The sequence below is a fragment of the Macaca nemestrina genome, chromosome 1 (assembly GCF_043159975.1).
Source record: "Macaca nemestrina isolate mMacNem1 chromosome 1, mMacNem.hap1, whole genome shotgun sequence".
In the NCBI taxonomy this organism is placed as follows: Eukaryota; Metazoa; Chordata; class Mammalia; order Primates; family Cercopithecidae; genus Macaca; species Macaca nemestrina.
The window spans coordinates 140,733,917-140,757,509 of record NC_092125.1 but is presented as its reverse complement, the minus strand read 5'-3'; the positions used below and the strand labels follow the sequence as shown (position 1 = coordinate 140,757,509).

Sequence of the window (23,593 nt, the reverse complement as noted above, 5' to 3'; positions counted from 1 at the left end):
AACTGTAAGGCAGATAGCTTTAGAATCCTCAGTTTTGAAGGAGTGAATCAACAAATACATTAAATAACTTGCCAAAGATAAGAGGCTAATAAGAGGTTGGACTCCAAAATCCATTCTTTTAACCAATACAGAATCTCTAGCAATTAGAAGAAAACAAAAAGACAACAAGTTGGGACCACAGAGACATTCAGGATTTTAAAATCCTCTTGTTCTTCATAACTAAATTTCTTGAAGATCTTTATTCTGATTAAGATATGTCATATTTATTTTTGCAGGCTACTAAAAGAAGTTCCTTTAGACTGAGACATTCAACCAGAAAACTGGGTTCTAAAGCATATGTGAGGATAGAAAACAAAAAATTCTGATAATAGTTGGCATCTTCTCGCATGTTATTACAGTCATTAATACCAACAATAAATATACATTAATTTTCAGAGGTTTAAATTCTATTCAAAAACATTTCAAAGAAGGGACCTAGGCTCAGTCACTCCGACTCTGTAATGGTAAATACATTTGGATGGAGGCTGAATTCATTTTCTCCTTCCTAACTGGTAGTGATCTAATAATAAAATAACATATACAAGTTGATGCATGTGTGAATATAGTGACAACTGCATACATTAAAAATCATTTACTGTAGAAATAACATCAGCAGATGAATTAATTATTATCAAAATTCAAATATCTACTGGTCAAATTTGGTCAAATAAAAATATCTACTGAATGATGGTTATGCACCAGGCATTATATAGTAAGCACTCAATACAGCAACGAGGCTGTGTGCAGTGGCTTACACCTGTAGTCCCAGCACTTTGGGAGGTCCAGCACTTTGGGAGGGCAGATCGCTTGAGCTCAGGAGTTCGAGACCAGCCTGGACAACATAGACAAACTCGATCTCTACAAAAAACACAAAAATTAGTCAGGTGTGGTGGTGTGCTCCTGTAGTCCCAGCTACTTGGGAGGCTGAGGTGGGGGGATTGCTTGAGCCCCATAGGTCAAGGCTGCAGTGAGCTATGATCACACCACTGCACTCTGGTCTGAGCAACAGAGCGAGACCTTTTTTTTTTTTTTTGAGATGGAGTCTCGTTCTGTCACCCAGGCTGGGGTGCAGTGGTGTGATCTTGAGACCTTGTCTCCCCCACCACTGCCCCAAAAAGAATATAGTAATGAATAAGACAGACAAAAATTCCACTCTTGCACTCCCATGGAGCTTATGCTCTAGTGGGGAATGTGGACAATTAAAAATAAAAATACGTTGAGGAAGAAGGGGGGGAGGAGGGAGAAGAACAGAAAAGATAACTATTGGGTACTGAGCTTAATACCTGGGTGATGTAATAATATGTACAACAAACCCCCATGACATGTGTTTATCTACAAACCTTCACATGTACCCCCACATCTAAAATAAAAATAAAAAATAAAATTATGTATAATTTATGAAAAAAGTAATAATTGTTATGAAGAAAAAATAAAGCAACATAAGAGTCTAGTAACTAGAATAGGAAGTTATTTAAGGTAAAAATTTGGCCAAAGTGAAAGTCACAAGGTGGCCGGGCACGGTGGCTCTCGCCTGTAATCCCAGCACTTTGGCCAAGGCAGGCGGATCACGAGGTCAGGAGATTGAGACCATCCTGGCTAACACGGTGAAACCCCGTCTCTACTAAAAAAAAAATACAAAAAATTAGCCAGGCGTGTTGGCAGGCGCCTGTAGTCCCAGCTACTCAGGAGGTTGAGGCAGGAGAATGGCGTGAACCCGGGAGGCTGAGCTTGTAGTGAGCCGAGATCGTGCCACTGCACTCCAGCCTGGGCAACAGAGTGAGACTCTGTCTCAAAAAAGAAAGAAAGAAAGAAAGAAAGAAAGTCATAGAGGTATTAATAGAGTGAGATGAGTATATAATAATTAAAATTCATGGTAACTCAGAATTGTCAAAAATATTTAAATGCTATACAAGGTATAATATTGTTTTGTATGTGATAGAACCTTAGAGTTCAACTCCTTAATTTTACAGGTTGTATACTCTGTTCCCAACTGAGCATTACAGAACAGTGTAATAATTTTATAGCAAAAAACCCACCAATAAGTAATTGTCATTCATTTAGAGAAGAAAACTAGGTAACAGTAACTTCTAAAAACAGTTCTAGGAAAATGTCTAAAATTTGAAAGCTGCTACACTTAAAAATGGTTAAGTTCACTGTAAGACACAAATACAAAACAGCTCCAACAAAGACAGGGTGGTGGAGGAGGCATTATTATAAACAATATAATTAGATTACAGATGTAGATATGTCAGAATAATAACATGGCAGTAGATGGTAAATCTTAAATTAGACCTAAAAATTCTAAGTAGACTGAATAATCTTTGAAAATAAATTTAATAAATTTAAGTCTACCTATATCTATATACTACATAGTATATATATAGATATACTATAATCTATATATAAGTATCTATATATTACAATGTTATAGTATTTATAAAAATGAGTATTTCTTCATTTAATGTATTTTCTCATCGAAATAAGATGTTTACAAAAGTATAATTTTCATAGCTACAGTAAAAAGCAGGCTTTAATTATATGAATAACAGATTAAATAATAATATAATTTATTAAAAGAAGAGTTTGAGAGAATTCAATTTGTGCAAAAAAATTTTACTCACAAGAGAGTACCAGTAATTGGAAGACTTAATCTGAAGAGATCTGAAGTACATAAATCTTAGACTAAGTTGAGTTCTCCCCCTAGTGGAACTTGAAAATGATCTAATATATTTCCATGACTAAGAAATAACCTAAAATATATTACTTTGATAACTGAAAAAAGTTTCAGGTTTTAATGAAAGATCTATTTATGAATCTTAATCTGCATTAAAAATATACCTCTATACATCTGTATCTATATAGATATATACATATAATTAAATATTGAAGCCTGTTTAAGACATCTACTGAAAACTCATTTACTAAGCAAATTAACAGAAAGCCAAAAAGCACTCAGTCTTAAGACCCGAAAGAGAAACAGAAATACTTCAAAAGTACAGGAGTAGGAAGTTCAGAAAAATACAGCAATTTAGGAAGACACAGCAACATGCAGAATGGCACAGAATTTTGAAAGAATGTGATAGGTGCAGGAATAGGATAATTTACAGTGGGTAGAATACAGCATGTAAGTGTGGGGGATGAGGATAGGGAGATAATGGTGAGAGATGAAGCTAGAAATTCAGTTTAGGCAATAATAAAAAGGATGCTAAGGAGTTTTGATATGATTTGGTATTTAAAAGGCAGTCAATGAAATTTCTATGTTTTAGAGAGACAGCTTTTGTAATTTATAGAAGAGCTGAAGCTGGAGAAAAGGAAACTGGAAGGGGGGTTACAACAAAGGTTCAGGTAAAGGATAAGCAGATGAACTAATGGAGTGGTAGGGAGAAGAGAAATGTTATTAAAGACTCAAAAAAAGTGTGAAAAATGACTCAAATTACCTTTTATTTAGTTTTTTACTTACTTAAGACTTTTCTATTTTGAAAGATTGAAGAGTTGGGCGATACACTTTAACCTGTACGAACTCTTATTGAGAATTATCTGAAGGCTAATCTACAATAGCTAACAGGTTGATGGGAAAGAAAAACTAGCACAAGCACTTTGTGAAATAATGTTAGCTGCTAAAACTGAAAATTTGCATACCTTACATATACACCCTTGGTACATACGCTAGAGGGTAAGAAAGAGTAAGTGAGATTACCAGTAGGTTGAAATATTTGATAAGAGATGATCTTTTATTTTGTTTCCTTTTTTGGGGTTTTTATTTGTTTGTTTTTTTGAGATGGAGTCTCATTCTGTCACCCCGGCTGGGGTGCTGTGGCATGATCTCAGCTCACCACAACCTCTGCCTCCTGGGTTCAAGGGATTCTCCTGTCTCAGCCTCCCAGGTAGCTGGGATTATAGGTGTCTGCCACCACGCCTGGTTGATTTTTGTAAGAGATGATCCTTTAATAAAGACTTGAAATATACAATAAGGAAAACATTTTGGAACACATCTGATTTTAAACATGTTAAATTCAAAGTTTCTGTACTGCTTCCACGTAGAATGGTTCAGTGCCCATTAAAACTACTGGTCTACTCATCAAAAGACACAATAAAGGAAAAATAACAACAGGACAAGTTACAGAGTGGTAGTAGCTATTTGCAACATATAACATCAATATATAAATAACTCCATATCCATAAGAAAAAGACAACCTAATAGAAAAATATAAACAAAAGACATTAACAGGCACTTTACAAAAACGGAAATCCAAAATGGCCAACATCCTTAGTAATCAAGAAAATGTAAATGAAAAACACAGTGAAATATCACCAGATTGGCAAAAATTAAATCATGTGACACCACCAAGTATTGGAAGGGTGTGGAATAACAAGAACTTCAACATGCAGCTGTTGGGAGTTTAAACTACCACAAGCAATTTGGAAAATAAAGTTGAAGATTTGCAAGCTGTACAATGCGGCAATTTCACACTTTGGTATACACGCTAGAGAAACTTACGCACAATAAGAGTGTTCATAATCACCATATTATTTGTAACATTCCCAACCTGGAAATTCCCAAACATCTTCTAATAGTAAAATGAATACATTGTGATATATTTTAAAAAATGAAATATGTACAACAACAAAATGATTTTTACAAAAATAATGTTGAACAAGAAGACATAAAATACTCCATATGACTCTGCAAAACTGAGAAGCTGGGAAAACTAACTGTATAGATCAGAAATGTACAGAAAGATGACACAATTATAAGGAAAGGCAAAAGAGTGATTGTCATAAAAGTCCAGGATAGGGAACAGGGTGTGATTGGATAGACTTCTTGAGTACAGGCAATTTTGTCTGTCTTAACCTTGGTTAGAAGTTTTACGTATAATATTTTTACACATATAATGTAACTTTGTTTTATTAACTTTTCTGTACATCATGTTTCATAATTTTTAAATTATTAAACCATTTAGAAAATTATTGGTAAGGGGAAACAGGCTAGGGCTAGAGATAAATTATGATTCACTGTTGCAACGATTAGTGGTCCCCAACCTTTTTGGTACTAGGGACAGATTTCGTGGAAGATAATTTTTCCATAGAGAGAGGTAGGAGAATGGTTTCAGGATGAAACTCTTCCACCTCAGATCATCAGGCATTAGATTCTCTCATAAGGAGAGTGCAACCGAGATCCCTGGCATGTGCAGTTCACAATAGGATTTGTGCTCCTGTGACAATCTAATGACACCACTGATCTGACAGGAGGCGGAGCTCAGGCAGTATGCTGCTGGTTGCCCGCTCACCTCCTGCTGTGCGGCCCAGTTCCTAACAGGCCATGGACTGATACCTGTCTGTGGCCTGGGGGTTGGGGAACCCTGGTAAAGACGGCTCCTGAAGCCACGTAAGTGAGACCCTTCATTCGGGTATAGTTTGTAAAAGCCAAAACCTTGGATTTCAGAGGAATACACACATCCACAACTGATAAAGATGACTGTAAACAACAGTTTAACAAGAAAGAAGAGAGTCAAAAGTAAGTGGTGGTAGCAAAGTTAGGGGATGTGAGAATGCGAGGAGGATGAAATGGTCAACAACAAATGCAATAAGCACGAGCAGGCAAATACTGAAAAAATAGCAACAAATTTGGCAATTAGGATTCCAGTGATCACTTTATCAAGAGCCAGCTGATGATAATATACCCCTACTGTAATAACAGTAACAATTCTATCACCTCACAGCTGTTAGAATGGCCATTATCAAAAAGATGAAAGATAGCAAGTGCTAGAGAGGATGTGGTGGAAAGGGAACTCTTACACACTGTGGGTAGAAATCTAAATCCTCAAAAAATTAAAAACAGATGATATGATCTAACAATTCTACTACTGGGTATATATCCAAAGGAAATGAAATCAGTATGTTGAAACGATATTTGCACTCCCATGTTCACTGCATTATTCACAATAGCCAACACATGCAACCAACCTAAATGTCAATCAGTGGATGAATGAATAAAGAAAAAGTGGTGCACATACACACAATGGAATATTATTCAGTCTTAAAAAGGAAGGAAATTCTGTCATTCACAACAACATGAATGAGCGTGGAGAACATTAAGTGAAATAAGCTAGGCTCAGAAAGACAAACACTGCGTGATCTCACATGTGGGATACAAAAAGCTGAACTCAAAAGTACAGAGTAGAATGGTGGTTACCAGGGGCTAGATGCAGGGATAGGGGTAAAGGATTGGAAGACGTTAAAAAAAAAAATTCCATGAATTTTCTATTTTTCAAAAATAATGTAACGCATATCATATTTCATTTTAAACAAAAATCCTGCATGCCAGGTTCTTCATTTTAATAACTATTTCAGAATCAACAAAAAGAGTTATTTAAATCTTACTATTCTGTGACTAAGATGTATAGAAATGTGGTAAATTCTTAGGATTTTCTTGATGTTAGAAAAGTACAGACTAATGCTAAAATCACATATGATAGCATGATTGAAACAAACTAATTACAAATATATTATGCAGTTAGTTCATATTTGAGGTTTTCCTGAATATGTGCACTTTATGGGGATTACTACCAGCAGAACATAAAGGATACCTTTTTATAAACATACAAATCATAATGTGTTGTGGTTACCTTTGATCCAGATTAAAAGATGAGGCTATAATATAATATGTAAGTTTGGAAATCAACTACATTTTAAATTGAAATTTAAGGACAAAAGGAAATTTCAGGTGGGAATAAAATTCTAGATGTTGCAGCAAAGACTATTGTGACTTGGAGTACAATATAATTAAAAACTTTGAAAGACAGACTTTAAACATAATATTTCATCCACAGGGAAAACTTAACACTTTTATCATATTATACAAGAAGAAGTAAGGCATAAGAAGTGACAAAACACATTTACTTTTATTTAAAAAATTTATTTTAGAGACAAGGTCTCACTCTGTCACTCAAGACTGGAGTGCAGTGGTTTGATCACAGCTCACTGTAATGTGGAACTCCTACTTCTGGCCTCAAGGGATCGTTCCACCTTAGCCTTCCAAGTAGCAAGGGCTATAGGAGTGTACTATCATGCCCCCAGCTAATTTTTTAAAATTGTTTTGTAGAGACAGGGTCTTACTCTATTGCCCAGGCTAGTCTTGAACTCCTGACCTCCAGCAATCCCCTGACCTTGGCCTCTCAAAGCACTGGGATTACAGGTGTGAGCTACTGTGCCCTGTAAAAACATATTTATTTTTAAAGCTTTGAATTTTCTTTTGAAGATAGTTTTATAATATCAAAATATGATGAATTTTCACTAAAAAATGGACCTGGAGCACAGTCAACACCACCAAAAAAAAAAAAAAAAAAAAAAACAAAACAAAACCCAGGTAAGTTGATTCAGCACAATTAAAAACTTTTGTGATAAAAACACTATCAACAGAGAAAAGGCAACAAACGTAATGGGAGAAAATATTTGCAAACCATATATCTGATAAGAAAGGGATATTGAGAATATATAAATAACTCCTATAACTCAACAACAAAAACAACAAACAACCTGGTTCAATTAAGCAAAGGACCTGAATAGCCATTTATCCAAAGAAGATACATAAATGCGAAATAAGCCCATGAAAGTATGCCCAACACAGCAAATCATCAGGGAAATGCAAATCAAAACCACAATGAGATACCACTTCACACCCATTAGGATGGTAATTATAAAAACAACAACAGAAAATTAACAAGTGTTGGTGAGAATGTGGAAAACAATGAAATCCTCATGCATTGCTGGTAGAAATGTAAAATGGTATAGATTCTGTGGAAAATGGTGTGGCAATTTCTTAAAAAATTAAACAATTACTATATGATCCAGCAATTCCACTTCTATGTACTCAAAAGAAGTAAAAGCAGGGACCTGAACAGAAATTTGTACACCTGTGTTCATAGCAGCATTATTCACAATAGCTGAAACATGGAAGCACCCTAAATGTCATCAATGAATGAATAGACAAAAAACATGTATATACATACAATGGAATATTATTCAGCTCTAAAAATGAAGAAAATTTGTACATACACTATAACATGGATGAACACTGAGAACATTAAGTGAAATAAGCCAGTCACAAAAGGACAAATACAGTCACACACCTCTTAACAATGGGGATGTGTTCTGAGAAATGCATCGTTAGGCAATTTCATCATGCAAACACCATGGAGTGCACTTACACAAACCTACATGGTATAGCTTCCTGCAAACCTAGGCTACATGGAATAGCCTATTGCTCCTAGGCTACAAACCTGCACAGCATGTTACTGCACTGGGCACTGTAGGCAACTATAACACAATGGTCAGTATTTGCGTATCTAAACACAGAAAAGGCACAGGAAAAGTATGTTATAAAAGATAAAAAATGGTATACCCGTATAGAGCACTTACCAAGAATGAAGTTTGCAGGACTGGAAGTTGCTTTAGGTGAGTTAGTAAGTAAGTGGTGAGTGAATGTGAAGGCCTAGGACATGACACTACTGTAAACTTTATAAACATTGTATAGTTAGGCTACACTAAATTATAAAAAATGGTTTTTCTTTCAATAATAAATTAACTATCACTTACTATAACTTTATAAATTCAGTTTTTTAAACTTTTTGACTCTCATAACATTTAGCTTAGCAAACATATTGTACAGGTGTATAAAATATTTTCTTTTTTATATATTTATTCTGTAAGCTTTTTTCTATTTTTAATTTTTATTTTTAGTAAATATATTTTTTGAAACAGGGTCTTACTCTGTGGCCCAGGCTGGAGCGCAGTGGTGTGATCATGGCTTACTACAGCCTTGACCTTCCAGGCTCAGGCAACCCACCCACCTCAGCCTCCTGAGTACTAGGACTGGGACTATAGTGCACCACCAGGTCCACCTAATTTTATTTTGTATTTTTTGTAGAGACAGAGTCTCACTTTGTTGGCCAGGTTGGTTTCAAACTCTTGGGCTCAAGTGATCTGCCCCCCTCAGTCTCCTAAAGTGCTGGGATTACAGGCATAAGCCATTGTGCCTGATGAACAAAAAATTTTTTTAGGTTAAAAAAAAATTAAGGCTGGGCGCGGTGGCTCATGCTTGTAATCCAAGCACTGTGGGAGGCAGAGGTGGGCAGATCACTTAAGCCCAGGAGTTCGAAACCAGCCTGGCCAACAAAGTGAGACCTCATTGCTACTAAATAAATAAAAAAATAAGCTGGGCGTGGTCATGTGTGCCTGTAGTCCCAGGTACTGGGGAAGCTGATGAGGACTGCTTGAACCAGGAGTTGGAGTCTGCAGTGAGCTATGACTGTGCCACTAAACTCTGGCCTGGGCAACAGAGTGAGATCCTGTCTCAAAAAAAACAAAAACTAAAAAAAAAAAAAAAAAAAAAAATTAAAACATTTGTGTTAAAAACTAAGATACAAACACACATATTAGCTTAGGCCTACACAGGGTCAGCACCACCAATATCACTATCTTCAACCTCCACATCTTGTCCCACTGGAAGGTCTTCAGGGACAGTAACACGCATGAAGCTGTCATCTCCTATGAAAACAATGCCTTCTGGAAAACCTCCTGAAGGATCTGAGACTGTCTTAGAGTTAACTGTTTTTTTGTATAAGTAGAAGTAGACTGTAAAATAGCAATAATAGTATAGCAAAACAACAAATAGTATAGTAAACATACGAACCAGTAACATAGTCATTTATTATCAAGTATTATGTGCTATACACAACTGTATGTACTATACTTTTATAAGAGTGGCAGTGCAGTGGGTTTGTTTATACCAGCCTCATCACAAACACACGAGTAATGTGTTGCACTATAACATAATGATGACTATAGTCACTAGAAAACAGGAATTTTTCAGCTTCATTATCATCCTGTGGGACCATCATCATATATGTTGTCTCATTGAAATGTCCTTATGCAGCATATGACTGTATTGTATGACTCCACTTACATGAGGTAACCAGAGTGGTCAAATTCATAGAGACAAAGTAGAATGGTGGTTTCCAGTTGCTGGTGGTTGCCAGTTGCTGGGGGAATGGGAAGTTAGTATTTAATGGGCAAAGAGGTTCAGTTAGGGAGGATGAAAAAGTTCTGGAAATGGATGGTGGTGATGGCTGCACAACAATGTCAAGTACACTTAATGCCACAGAACTGTATACTTTAAAATAGTAAGTGTTATGTCTATTTTACCACCATAAAAAAAATAAAGTTGGAAATGAATGATTATTGAAAAAAGAATCACAGTCATGAAGATAAAGACTAAGTTACTGTTCAGACAAAGAGGATAGAAGAAACCATATTTTTACATGTACTTTATTATTTTCATATGATACCTGGATTTCAAGCTCAGCAATGTGTTGTCGTAGTTCAGCCACAGCAGCTATGCTATCTGCTTCCCGGAGCCTCACAGCCATCACTTCTTCCTTATTCTAGTGTGGTAAACCAAACCAAAACAAAATAAACCAGGTGTGTTTGGAATTCAGATTTTAGAAAAGTAATAGGAGGCATAAACCATACATTAGTATTATCTAGCAGGGTCTAAGGCAGCAACCATAGTGAAACAATATGCTCACTGCATACAATGAAGCAGTGAGACACAAATGTTCACATCAAGTGGAATAAATAACAATTATAAATGGCCATATATCAATTCAAATTTTAAGTTTCTCCTACAAAGGAATTTGTGTGAAATTTATGAAAAAACTCTAGGGTTTTAGAGTGTCCTGCATTTTGAAACTGGAGTTCATAGGCTTGTAATATCTCAACTTTAAGGGAGAACATTCAAATTAAGTTGAGAGGGAAAATAACATTAATATTATAAATAATATCCACACATTTTACACAAAAAATAAAAAAGCTTTAATAATTATAAGTTAATCATAAGCTATAATCTTATAATACTAAACAAAAATGAATCAGATTTATATAATTCAAGGACTGGCATTCTTGAAAAATTAACTTTGTTCCTGAATCATTCCAACATAACAGGGCAAAATATACACATTTAATCAGAATGTACTAGGTGCTAGGGTAACAATACATTGGTCATTCTCAAAATCTGCAAAGGCATTATGAAAGATTGAATAAATTAACACACAGCTTAAACACAGGGGAGATATCAGAGTCTGCATCTGTAACATACTTCACAGAGGTATTAATGAACAATTAAAAATTAAATAAAATCCCATATTAGTTCATAAAATCCTCTAATATTCTAAATCTGAGCCCATTACTTAGACAAGTTCAAAGAAAATTATTATTTTCAACAGTAAGTTCCTTAAAGATTTATTTCCAAAGAACACTTTACTTTTCTCAACAGGTACTAGGGCATTTGAGGAGCAATATTAAATCTAGTAACACCGTTATCAAAATATGTTTACGGAAAACTAACATCAATAATAAATAAAAGATTAAATTTAGTTATCGACAAGATGTCAACACAGATAATTTAGCATCATAAAAACTCAATCAGATATTGGTATGACAAATCAGATTGATACAACCTCATTTAATATTATTTTATTTATAAATTAGTTTAGTCATATCCTTCAAAAGTGACTGTGCTTTAGTATGAATTTCAGTACTGCCTACAGATTTCTGTCAGTATACATTGTAACAGCCATGCATATTTATAAGGATGTAATTTCATCTCTGGATTTCAGTGACACTGATAAACCATTCAAGCTTCACTCTTGGTTTTTAATGACACCAGAATAAGTTGATGGAATTACAGCTTTATATGTGCCATCAAAAGTCTTATTTCTTATACAATAATAAGGCTGGAATCTTTAAAGGGTATCATTCCTGCTATCTCACCATGGAAAGGTGGATGCCTAGTTTATTTTTTTAAAATCCCATAACTTGCCTTTAGTAATCCATTCTAATGCCGAGTCTACAGTCATTTCTTTATAGTTATTTCACGCACACACACACACACACACACACACACACACAGAGCAAACCCTCCCTCCTCTCCTTCTATCTCCGTGCCTTTCCCCACTCTCTCACCACCGCTATACTGTAAATTTATTTCAGGAAAGAATGTACTTGCATTCAAATCCTTTTGATGCTTTTTGAATCCAAACACCTCACAAAAAAGTAAAAGTATATAACTGATTAAAATAATAATGGGTAATATACCCATTTTTGCCAACACACTGGTACATACACATTTCTCTTGCTCTCTAATCTATCCAGAAAACATGTATCAATGTTAACTGCCCACTAATAAGATAACAATCAAAGCAGAGGAGCCCTAAGCTCTCTAAATGACCCACCTTTTTTGATCAAACCATTAAAAGCTCCGGTTTTAAAGGGTTACCAGTCAAAAGAAAAACTGTAAAGAGATACTAGTAAATGCCAATCCAGGAAATTAAATTAACCAAGGAAGTGACTGAAAATGTTTCTTGACTGAAATCCACCCCAGAAGCAAGATGAGCTAACCTGGGCTGACAGCAACTACCAAAACAAGTTCAGGAAAAGTAGAAAATAGGACACGCTTTTTTGTTTTGTTTTTAAGATAATCTAATCACAATAAGACAAACACAAAAAAGGCATTATTATATTGACAAAAAACAAAATCAGTTAATTGACATATTTACCTTGCATTCAATCTCTGCTTGTTTGCGCTTTGCTTCACTTAACTGAGTAAGGAGTCCTTTGTTCTGTGCAGAAAGATACTGCACTTTCTCCTGTAGGCTAACCACCTCTTGTTCTGCTCTTCGAAGATGGTTACTATTGATCTGGTTCTAATAATCAGAAATATAAATACTCAGACTATAGTTACAAGACCTAAAAATTAAAAAAAATTACCTATCCATTTTATACCACAACACTATTAAAAATGTTACTAGTTATTAGGTCAGTGTTATTCAACAAATCAACTTTAAAAAATACGATAAAACTGCCTTTAAAATCAAGTCATCCAAAGGAATGCATACTGTCAATATTAGAAATTCTCATTATAGCTCAATATACCATTTATACAAAAAATAGCTGTAAACTATAAAAATGCTTATATACAACTTGAAGGCATTCCTAAGATTGGCAATGGGAGTACAAAGTGGATAGATAGAGGAATGGTGAGTTTAATTCCTCTTTCCAGTTCTGGAAAGAAAGCACAACCAGTCAAAAGGTACCATCATGCCTAGCGCAGTGGCTCATGCCTCTAATCCCAGCATTCAAGACCAAGGTGGGCAAATCACTTGTGGCCAGGAGTTTGGGACCAGCCTGGCCAAAATGGTGAAACCTGTCTCTACTAAAAATACAAAAATTAGTTGGGCGTGGTGGTACATGTCTGTAATCCCAGTTACTTGGGAGGCTGAGGCACAAGAATCACTTGAACCCAGGAAGTGGGGGTTGCAGTGAGCTGAGATCACGCAGCTGCACTCCAGCCTGGGTAACAACAAGACTCTGTCTCAAAAAGAAAAAAAAAAAGGAAAGGAAAAAAAAAGGTACCATCACTATTTATTGGGCTGTAAACCTGATGTCACACAATATGGCCTATGTGTATTTCTACATGCTCTCAATGTCTAGCACAGTCTCTTTTGATGAAGCACAGATTTTGAATTCTGGTTTTAATATTTGGTCATTAAGCAAACAAGCTAATATCTCTGAGTCTCTATTTCCTTATTTGAAAAATGCACATAAAATACTTTCTATTCCTCATTTTGGTGTCTTCAGAATTAAATGAGATAATACGTGTAACAGGGCCTAATATGTAGCAATAAATCCTAGCTGTTTATTGTATTATAATTACAGAATGTGCTTAAAAAAACATATAGACCTTGAACTAACATGAGATAGTTTTCACACTCAGGTATGACCCAGCCTGAATTCTCTCAATCCTAAATTACTCTATCAGAGGCCTGAAAGAAACAGTAGGGACTTTCATAGCAGAAAGAAGTAAAAATCTAACTTCTCCTTTAACAGTTCTTAAACCTTGGCCAAGTTATTTAATCCTACCAAATTTCAGTAGAGATATTATTACTTGCCTTTTGAGGCTACGTTGTGAAGATTAGATTATGAGAGAAAAGTTTATGAAAGCAGTCTCATACAATCATGTCATGTCATGTCATGTCATGTCATTTCATTTCATTTTTTTGAGACAAGAGTCTCACTTTGCTGCCCAGGCAAGAGTGCAGTGGCATGACCTTTGCTCACTGCAACCTCCACCTCCTGGGTTCAAGTGATTCTCCTGCCTCAGCCTCCCAAGTAGCTGGGATTACAGGCATCCACCACTATGCCCGGCTAATTTTTGTATTTTAGCAGAGACAGGATTTCACCATGTTGGCCAGGCAGATCTTGAACTCCTAACCTCAAGTAATCCACCTGCCTCAGCCTCCCAAAGTGCTGGGAGATTACAGGCGTGAGCCACTGCACCCAGGAAATTTTAGATACTTAATAAATGTTCAGTTGTTGCCATTATTATACCTACTTTACCTCACCCTATGAAAAAGACCCTGCCTCTAGTTTTAATGAAAAAATGTAGGTCATCTAACAGATGTAAACTCCAAAATGTTCAACCACTTAAAACTTTCTTTATCTTTACTTTTACTTATCTTCCTGTAACACATACTGTAGTCTTTCTCATTCTTTTTTTTTTTTTTTTAAGATATCATCTCACAGGAGCTTGCTGTGTTGCCCAGGCTAGAGAACAGAGGCACAATCATAGCTCACTTGTAGCTTCAATCTTCCAGGCTCAAGCTATCCTCCCACCTCGGCCTCCTGAATAGCTGGGACCACAGGCATGTGCTGCCACGCCCAGATAATTTTTTTAATTTTTAGTAGAGATGAGGTCTTGCTATGTTGCTCAGGCCAGCCTTGAACTCCTGAACTCAAGTGATCCTCCCATCTTGGTCTCCCAAAATCCTGCAATCACAGGCAGGAGTCACTGCACCTGGCCTCTTTCTCATTTTGAATCAACAAATAAGTCTGTCTACAAAATTAAGTAAACTTCTTAGCACTGTATTCAAAATGTATCACAGCCTCTTTTTACTGTCTTACCTGCTACCATCAAACAAATAACTACACTTCAGAGGGACACATCTTTGACATAAGCTGCAAATAAATTTCCACAGATAAAACCCCTCCCTGCATCCCTGAACACAAGACCATAATTCCACATTATGGTTGATAAATAATACACATGAAACCCAATTATTGACCATGAGTGAGAGACAGCAGAAAAAAATATATTTTAAGAACTCTAAAGATAAAAAATTATAGGACTTTATATAACATAGGTTATGTTTAAAATTACAATATTAATGACATAAAAGGAAGATGCCAAAACATAAGCAAAGAACAAGTCACTATCAAAAAAACATTAAGCAAATCAGAAAAATAACCAAAGAAAATTTCTATAAATACAGCCACTGAATTCAATGAATGGGTTAGACTGGAGATTAGCTGTACTGAAAAAATAATTAGTGTCCCAGAAGAGGTCATTAGACACAGAAAAGAGAATAAGGTCCAAAATAGGTCCAAACCTAATAGGGGTTGCAGGATAAATAGTAAAAAAAAAAGTGAGATACGATGGTTTAAGAGATGGTAATAGCTGAGAATTTTTTACAATTTAAGAAACAAAAGATATAAATCTACACTTTAGGAAACACGATTAGTTCCAACCAGGATAAAAACAAATAAATCCCTACCAAGATACACTGTAACAAAACTTAGAATGCTAAAGAGGCAAATCAAGGGAAAAACTGAGACCTATAAAGGAAGGGTAATGAAATGTCTAGCAGATATTTCAACAGCAAAAATTCATAATGCTTAAAAAAGAAACTTCACCCTAGAGTAGTATACTGAGCTAAACTATCACACAAGAAAAAAGTAAATTTACTTTAAGAAAGTGGGCCGGGCGCAGTGGCTCACACCTGTAATCCCAGCACTTTGGGAGGCTGAGGCAGGCAGATCACAAGGTCAGGAGATTGAAACCATCCTGGCTAACACGGTGAAACCCTGTCTCTACTAAAAATACAAAAAAAAAAAAAAAAATTAGTCAGACATGGTGGTGGGCGCCTGTAGTCCCAGCTACTCAGGAGGCTGAGGCAGAAGAATTGCTTGAACCTGGGAGGCGGAAGTTGCAGCGAGCCGAGATCATTCCACTCCATCTCAAAAAAAAAAAAAAAAAAAGGAAAAGAAAAAAAGCCAGCCAAACTCTAAGTTCAACCCCAGAGCCTCCCAGGAGAGATGCAATGGGATTTAAGCACTTTCTCACCTGGGGCAGAGCAGATGCAGCCACAAGCTAAGAATGATACAGCTAGAATAAATATCAAACTGGTGGAAGCTAAGTATTGGCTGGCTAGACAGTGTGGAGGCTCAGGAGGCAGCAGACTTAGAGCCTAAGTTCATAAACTCTTGCACACTTTTCTTCAGGTACTCCAACAGGTACACACAAAAAAGACTGGTGAGAGTCTTGAGGAAAAAACCTTCATGATACAGGATTCAGGAAGGGGAACAGCAGTCACTATGGGAAGGTGCTAAACTTTGCCTGTCTCCTCTAGGGAATATATGCTTTAATCTGTGTGGATCAGGGCCAACTATTGTCTTTGGGGCACTGGTGAAAGCCACTGCATCTTAGGGAAGGGCAGAACTGCGTTTTGTGCCTAGGACTACATCTAGGGGTAGGCAGGAGCACTAAAGACCAAATGCACCAGATCAAAGGACATAATGAAGCCTAAGACTGAATTTGTTTATTTTTTACTTTATTTATTTATTTTTTTCACAGAGTTTCACTCTTGTTGCCCAGGCTGGAGTGCAATGGTGCGACCTTGGCTCACTGCAACCTCTGCCTCCCAGATTCAAGTGATTCTCCTGTCTCAGCCTCCCAAGTAGCTGGGATTACAGGTGTACGCCACCACGTCTGGCTAATTTTTGTATTTTTAGTAGAGATGGGGTTTCACCATGCTGGCCTCAAACTCCTGACCGCAGGTGATCCACCCACCTCAGCCTCCCAAAGTGCTGGGGTTACAGGTGTGAGCCACCATGCCCGGCCATTTCTTTTTTTTAATTTAGAAACAGGATCTTGCTTTGTGGTTTAGGCTGGAGTGGCTTAGGCTGGACTGCAGTGGTGTTATAGTTCACTACAGCCTCAAACTCCTGGGCTCAAGCGATCCTCCCACCTCAGCCTCTCAAGTAGCTGGGACTACTTGAGAGCTGGGACATACTACCACGCCTGGTTGATTTTTAAAAATTTTTATATGAGACAAGGTCTCACTATGTTGCCCAGGCTGGTCTCAAGCTCCTGGCCTCAACTGATCCTCCTGCCTGGGCCTCCCAAAGTCCTGGGGATTATAGGCATTAGCCACTGTGCCTGTCTAAGACTGAGACTTCATCAGAACAATAGAAAACACTGTTGCCCCTCCAACTCTTCTGTAATAAGTAACAAATGGAATACTGCTGAAGACAGACCCTTTTAAAGTGTTATGCAAAGGGAAGACCTAAAGACACAAAATCCCTCTGGCAAACCAGCTCCTACTCTAAAAATAAGGTATTGCTAAGGGAAAAATAAGGTATTGCTAAGGGAATTTGAAGCCTGTGGTGCACTGACGATAACCACAGAAACAACAAACCTCAAAGTCAGCCCATCTCTGGACTATATTAACTGCAATCTCCCACATTAAAGGCCTAGCAGAAGGAAAAATGTGCCCATTTCCAGGCAGAAAAACTATTTGACTTAGTCCGCAATCCTACATAAGCTATCCAGCCTTCAACAAAAAAAATTACAAAGCTGGGCCGGGCGCGGTGGCTCAAGCCTGTAATCCCAGCACTTTGGGCAGCCAAGACGGGCGGATCATGAGGTCAGGAGATCGAGACCATCCTGGCTAACACGGTGAAACCTCGTCTCTACTAAAAAATACAAAAAACTAGCCAGGCGAGGTGGCAGGTGCCTGTAGTCCCAGCTACTTGGGAGGCTGAGGCAGGAGAATGGCCTAAACCCGGGAGGCGGAGCTTGCAGTGAGCTGAGATCCAGCCACTGCACTCCAGCCTGGGCGACAGAGCAAGACTCCGTCTCAAAAAAAAAAAAAAAAAAAAAAAATTACAAAGCATAGCAAAAGGCAAGGAAAAACAAAGCACTCCCAAGAGACAAAGCAATCAACAGAACCAGCATTACATATGACACAGATGTTAAAAATATCTGTGATGGTTAATACTGAGTGTCAACTTGATTGGATCGAAGGATACAAAGTATTGATCCCGTGTGTACCTGTGAGGGTGCTGCCAAAAGAGATTAACATTTGAGTCAGTGGGATGGGAAAGGCAGATCCACCCTTAATCTGGTGGGCACAATCTAATCAGCTGCCAGCCAATATAAAGCAGGCAGAAAAATGTGAAAAGGAGAGACTGGCCCAGCCTCCCAGCCTACATCTTTGTCCCATGCTGGATGCTTCCTGCCCTCCACCATCAGACTTCAAGTTCTTCAGTTTTGGAACTCAGACTGGCTTTTCTTGCTCCCCATCTTGCAGATGGCCTATTGTGGGACCTTGCCATCGTGTAAGTTAATACTTAATAAACTCCTATATACATATATATGTATATGTATATATATAGGAGTTATATATATGTGCATTTATATATAACATACATATTATATAACATTATATAACATATTACATATGTTTTATATATATATATATTATTCCTGTATATATCCTATTAGTTCTGTCCCTCCAGAGAACCCTGACTAATACAGATATTGGTACCAGGAGTGGTTCTAGAGGAACAGAATATTAAGGATGGAGTTATTTCATTGGTTTGGGGGTTTCTGGAGTTGGCTACTTAATATGATAAGACCCAAAAATGCTAAGGACTCTACTTCTAATAGTATGAAGCACACTGATACTTCTTGGCATGAACTGTTTAGAGTTATGCAAAATAAGTGCATTTGACACTCCTGATTTACTATTTGTGAGAGGCAAGCAATTTAGTGACTCTATACATAATACCGTTCACTATATGTGGAGAACCAAGGGATGTAATGAAGTTGGTTGGTTGCTCCTAAGTTCACTGAACAAAGTGATGAAAGAAAATGATTAACTCAGGGATTCTGTCTCCCAGCTTCAGAAGCAGATACTAAGCCTCAAATCTGCTAAGACTGCCTTGAATGAGAGTAGACAGTCACAAGCTCTTCATGAGAGTGGCTGACCTGCAACGAAAGATGCATGCACAGCCTTGTCAGGTGTCTACTGTTAAAGTGAAGGCATTGATTGGAAAACAATGGGACCCTAAAACTTGGAATGGGGATGTGTGGGAGGACCCTGATGAAGCTGGGGACACTGAGTTTGTAAACTCAGATGAACCTTTTTTATCAGAAGGAACAGCTTCCCCATCCCTAGTAGTGGTAACAACCCCTTCCCGACCCATGCTGCCATCAGCCTTTCCACCTTGGTCTGAGGAAATGAACCCTGCACTGCCTGAGGCAACATTGATGCCCTCCCCTGAGGAAGTTGCCAGGCAAGATAATGTTGATTCTTCTCAGGAGCCACCCCCAACACCTGTTTGCTTCTAGACCTATAGCTAGGTTAAAGTCTCAGTGGGCCCCTAGAGGTGAGGTTGACAGTGTGACCCATGAGGTGTGCTACATTTGAAAAAAAAATGTTTGAGTTCTCTAATTTATATAAACAGAAATCTGGAAAACAGGCCATGGGAATGGATATTAAGGGTATGGGATAATGGTGAAAGGAACAGAGTTGGATCAGGCTGAATTTATTGATTTGGACCCACTAAGTAGGGACTCAGCATTTAATGTTGCAACTCTGGGGGTTAAAAAAGGTTCTAATAGTTTATTTTCTTGGCTGAAAGATGGATTAGAAGATGGTTCACAGTGAGTGAGCTGGAAACTCCTGATCTCCCTTGGGTTTTTTTTTTTTTGAGACGGAGTCTCGCTCTGTCGCCCAGGCTGGAGTGCAGTGGCCGGATCTCAGCTCACTGCAAGCTCCGCCTCCCGGGTTTACACCATCCTCCTGTCTCAGCCTCCTGAGTAGCTGGGACTACAGGCGCCCACCACCTCGCCTGGCTAGTTTTTTGTATTTTTTTAGTAGAGACGGCGTTTCACCGTGTTAGCCAATATGGTCTCGATCTCCTGACCTCGTGATCCGCCCGTCTTGGCCTCCCAAAGTGCTGGGATTACAGGCTTGAGCCACCACGCCCGGCCTCTCCCTTGGTTTAATGTAGAGGATGGGATCCAAAGGTTTAGGGAGATTGGGATGGTGGAGTCGATTAGTCACTTTAGACCTACTCATCTCAGCTGGGAGGGTCCAGAAGACATACTCTTGACCAATGCCTTTTGAAATAGATTTGTGAGGGCAGCACCTGCATCTTTGAAGAGCCCTGTAATTGCTCTTCGCAGTATGTCAGATCTAACGGTGGGAACTGTAGTTACTCAACTACAAAATTTAAATACAAAGGGAATAATTGAATCCCAAGGTGGCAGCGGCCAAGTGACAGTACTTAACCATCAACGGCAAGGTGGACGTAGCTACTGTAATGAACAGCAGCGGCAAACGGGCAATCAAAATAGTCTGACTTGTTTGGAACTCTGGCATTGGCTAACTAATCATGGTGTTCCTAGAAGTGAAATTGATAGGAAGCCTGCAGGATTCCTACTTAATTTATACAAGCAGAAAACTTCTAGGTCGAATGGACAAAATACTAATTTGAATTACAAAAACAGAGATTCATGGCCCCTACAGGTGAGTCACAGCAGAGACCTCTAGGATTTTGGAGCGAGACCCTGCCATCTTCTGCAGACAACTACTCTCCTTTTGAGAGACAGCTGTTGGCCTGTTATTGGGCTTTGGTGGAAACGGAACCATGGTTCATCATAGTCACGAACTGACTATGGGTCATCAAGTCACCATGCGACCTGAACTGTATATCATGAACTGGGTACTTTCTGACCCATCTAGTCATAAAGTGGGCTGTGCACAGCAGCACTCCATCATCAAATGGAAGTGGTATACACGTGATTAGGCCTGAGCAGGTCCTGAAGGGACAAGTAAATTCCATGAGGAAGTAGCTCAAATGCCCATGGTCTCCACTCCTGTCACCCTGTCTTCTCTCCCCCAGCCTGCACTGATGGCCTCATGGGGAGTTCCCTACGATCAGCTAACAGAGGAAGAGAAGACCAGGGCCTGGTTCACAGATGTTTCTGCACGATATGCAGGAACCACCTGAAAGTGGACAGCCACAGCACTACAGCCCCTTTCTAGGACATCCCTGAAGGACAGCGGTGAAGGTAAATCTTCCCACTGGGCAGAACTTTGAGCAGTGCACCTGGCTATGCACTTTGCATGGAAGGATAACTGGCCAGATGTGCGAGTAAACAATGATTCATGTAGCTGATGGTTTGGCTGGCTGGTCAGGGACTTGGAAGAAGCATGATTGGAAAATTGGTGACAAAGAAATCTGGGGAAGAGGTATGTGGATGGACTTCTCTGAGTGGCCAAAAACTGTGAAGACATTTATATCCCATGTGAGTGCCCACCAACGGGTGACCTCAGCAGAGGAGGAGTTTAATAATTGAGTGGATAGGATGACCCCTTCTGAGGACACCCCTCAGTTTCTTTTCCCAGCCACCCACTGTCGCCCAATAAGCCCATGAACAAAGTGGCCATGGTGGCACGGATGGAGGTTACACATGCTCTCAGCAACATGGACTTCCACTCACCAAGGCTGACCTGGCTACAGCCACTGCTGAGTGCCCAACTTGCCAGCATCAGAGACCAACACTGAGCCCTTGATATGGCACCATTCCTTAGGGTGATCAGCTAGCTACCCGGTGGCAGGTTGATTATATTGGACCTCTTCCATCATGGAAAGGGCAGAGGTTTGTCCTCACTGGAACAGACACTTACTCTGGATATGGGTTTACCTATCCTGCACGTAATGCTTCTGCCGAGACTACCATCTGTTGACTCACGGAATGCCTTAACCACTGTCATGGTATTCCACACAGCATTGCCTCTGACCAAGGCACTCACTTTATGGCCGAAGAAGTGTGGCAGTAGGCTCACGTTTATGGAATTCACTGATCTTACCATGTTCCCCATCATCCTGAAGCAGCTGGATGGATAGAATGGTGGAATGGCCTTTTGAAGTCACAATTACAATGTCAACTAGGTGACAACACTTTGCAGGGCTGGGCCAAAGGTCTCCAGAAGGCCGTGTATGCTCTGAATCAGCATCCAATATATGGTACTGTTTCTCCCATAGCCAGGATTCACGGGTCCAGGAATCAAGGGGTGGAAGTAGAAGTGGCACGACTCACCATCACCCCTAGTGATCCACTAGCAAAATTTTTGCTTCCTATTCCCTCAACATTAATTCTGCTGGCCTACAGGTCTTAGTTCCAGAGTGAGGAACGCTACCACCAGAAGACACAACAACAACTCCATTAAACTGGAAGTTAAGATTGCCACCTGGACATTTTGGGCTCCTGCTACCTTTAAGTCAACAGGTTAAGAAAGGAGTTACAGTGTTGGCTGGGATGACTGACCCAGACAATCAAGACGAAATCAGCCTACTACTGCACAACAGAGGTAAGGAAGAGTATGCATGGAATACAGGAGATCCATCAGGGCATCTTAGTATTACCATGCCCTGTGATTCAGGTCAATGGGAAACTACAACATCCCAAACCAGGCAGGAATACAAATGGCCCAGACCCCTCAGGAATGAAGGTTTGGGTCACTCCACCAGGAAAAAAAACACAACCCGCTGAGCTGCTTGCTGAAAGCAAAGGGAATACAGAATGGGTAATAGAAGGCAGTCATCAATACCAGATACCACTACGTGACCAGCTGCAGAAACAAGGACTGTAATAGTCATGAGTATTTCCTCCTTTTGTTAAAATCATGTTTGTGTATGTAATTTGTACTAAGAAAATATATTTTATCATGTGACACAAGATTTATTGACTTCATATCAGCATTTAAGTATTGTTAACTTTATGTAATAGTTTTTGAGTCGGGGATTGGTGCATTTCCGGTTGTACAAAGGATAGCTGTATTACGTTAGGTGTAATTATTACCGCATTATTGTCTTTATTTGAAGATTATGTATGATCTCAGGAGATGTGCATAGGTTCAAGTTGACAAAAGACGGACTTGTGATGGTTAATATTGAGTTAATATCCAAGATCAATACAAAGTATTGATCCTCGGTGTGTCTGTGAGGGTGTTGCCAAAAGAGATTAACATTTGAGTCAGTGGGCTGGGGAAGGTAGATCCACCCTTATCTGATGGGCACAATCTAATCAGCTGCCAGCGGATATAAAGCAGGCAGAAAAATGTGAAAAGGAGAGCCTGGCCCAGCCTATATATTTCCCCCATGCTGGATGCTTCCTGTCCTCGAATACTGGACTTCAAGCTCTTCGGTTTTGGGACTTGGACTGGCTCTCCTTGCTCTTCAGCTTATAGACAGCCTATTGTGGGACCTTGTGATCGTGTAAGTTAATACTTTAAATAAACTCCCCTTTATATATATATATCCTATTAGTTCTGTCCCTTTAGAGAACCCTGACTAATACAATAGC

General features: G+C 38.7%; 1 protein-coding gene across 9 annotated transcripts in view; it reads right to left on the bottom strand.

Moving 5' to 3' along the window:
* The window catches only part of LOC105485393 (ecotropic viral integration site 5), a 288,203-nt gene that overhangs the window by 73,615 nt on the left and 190,995 nt on the right, over positions 1–23,593 (bottom strand). For all 9 annotated transcript variants that reach the window (XM_011747705.2, XM_011747712.3, XM_011747708.3 and 6 more), the window contains 2 exons: positions 12,654–12,800; positions 10,386–10,481 (listed from right to left, as the gene is read on the bottom strand). In XM_011747705.2, coding sequence (XP_011746007.1) covers positions 10,386–10,481; positions 12,654–12,800 — 243 coding nt within the window. The remainder of the gene's footprint in view (positions 1–10,385; positions 10,482–12,653; positions 12,801–23,593) is intronic.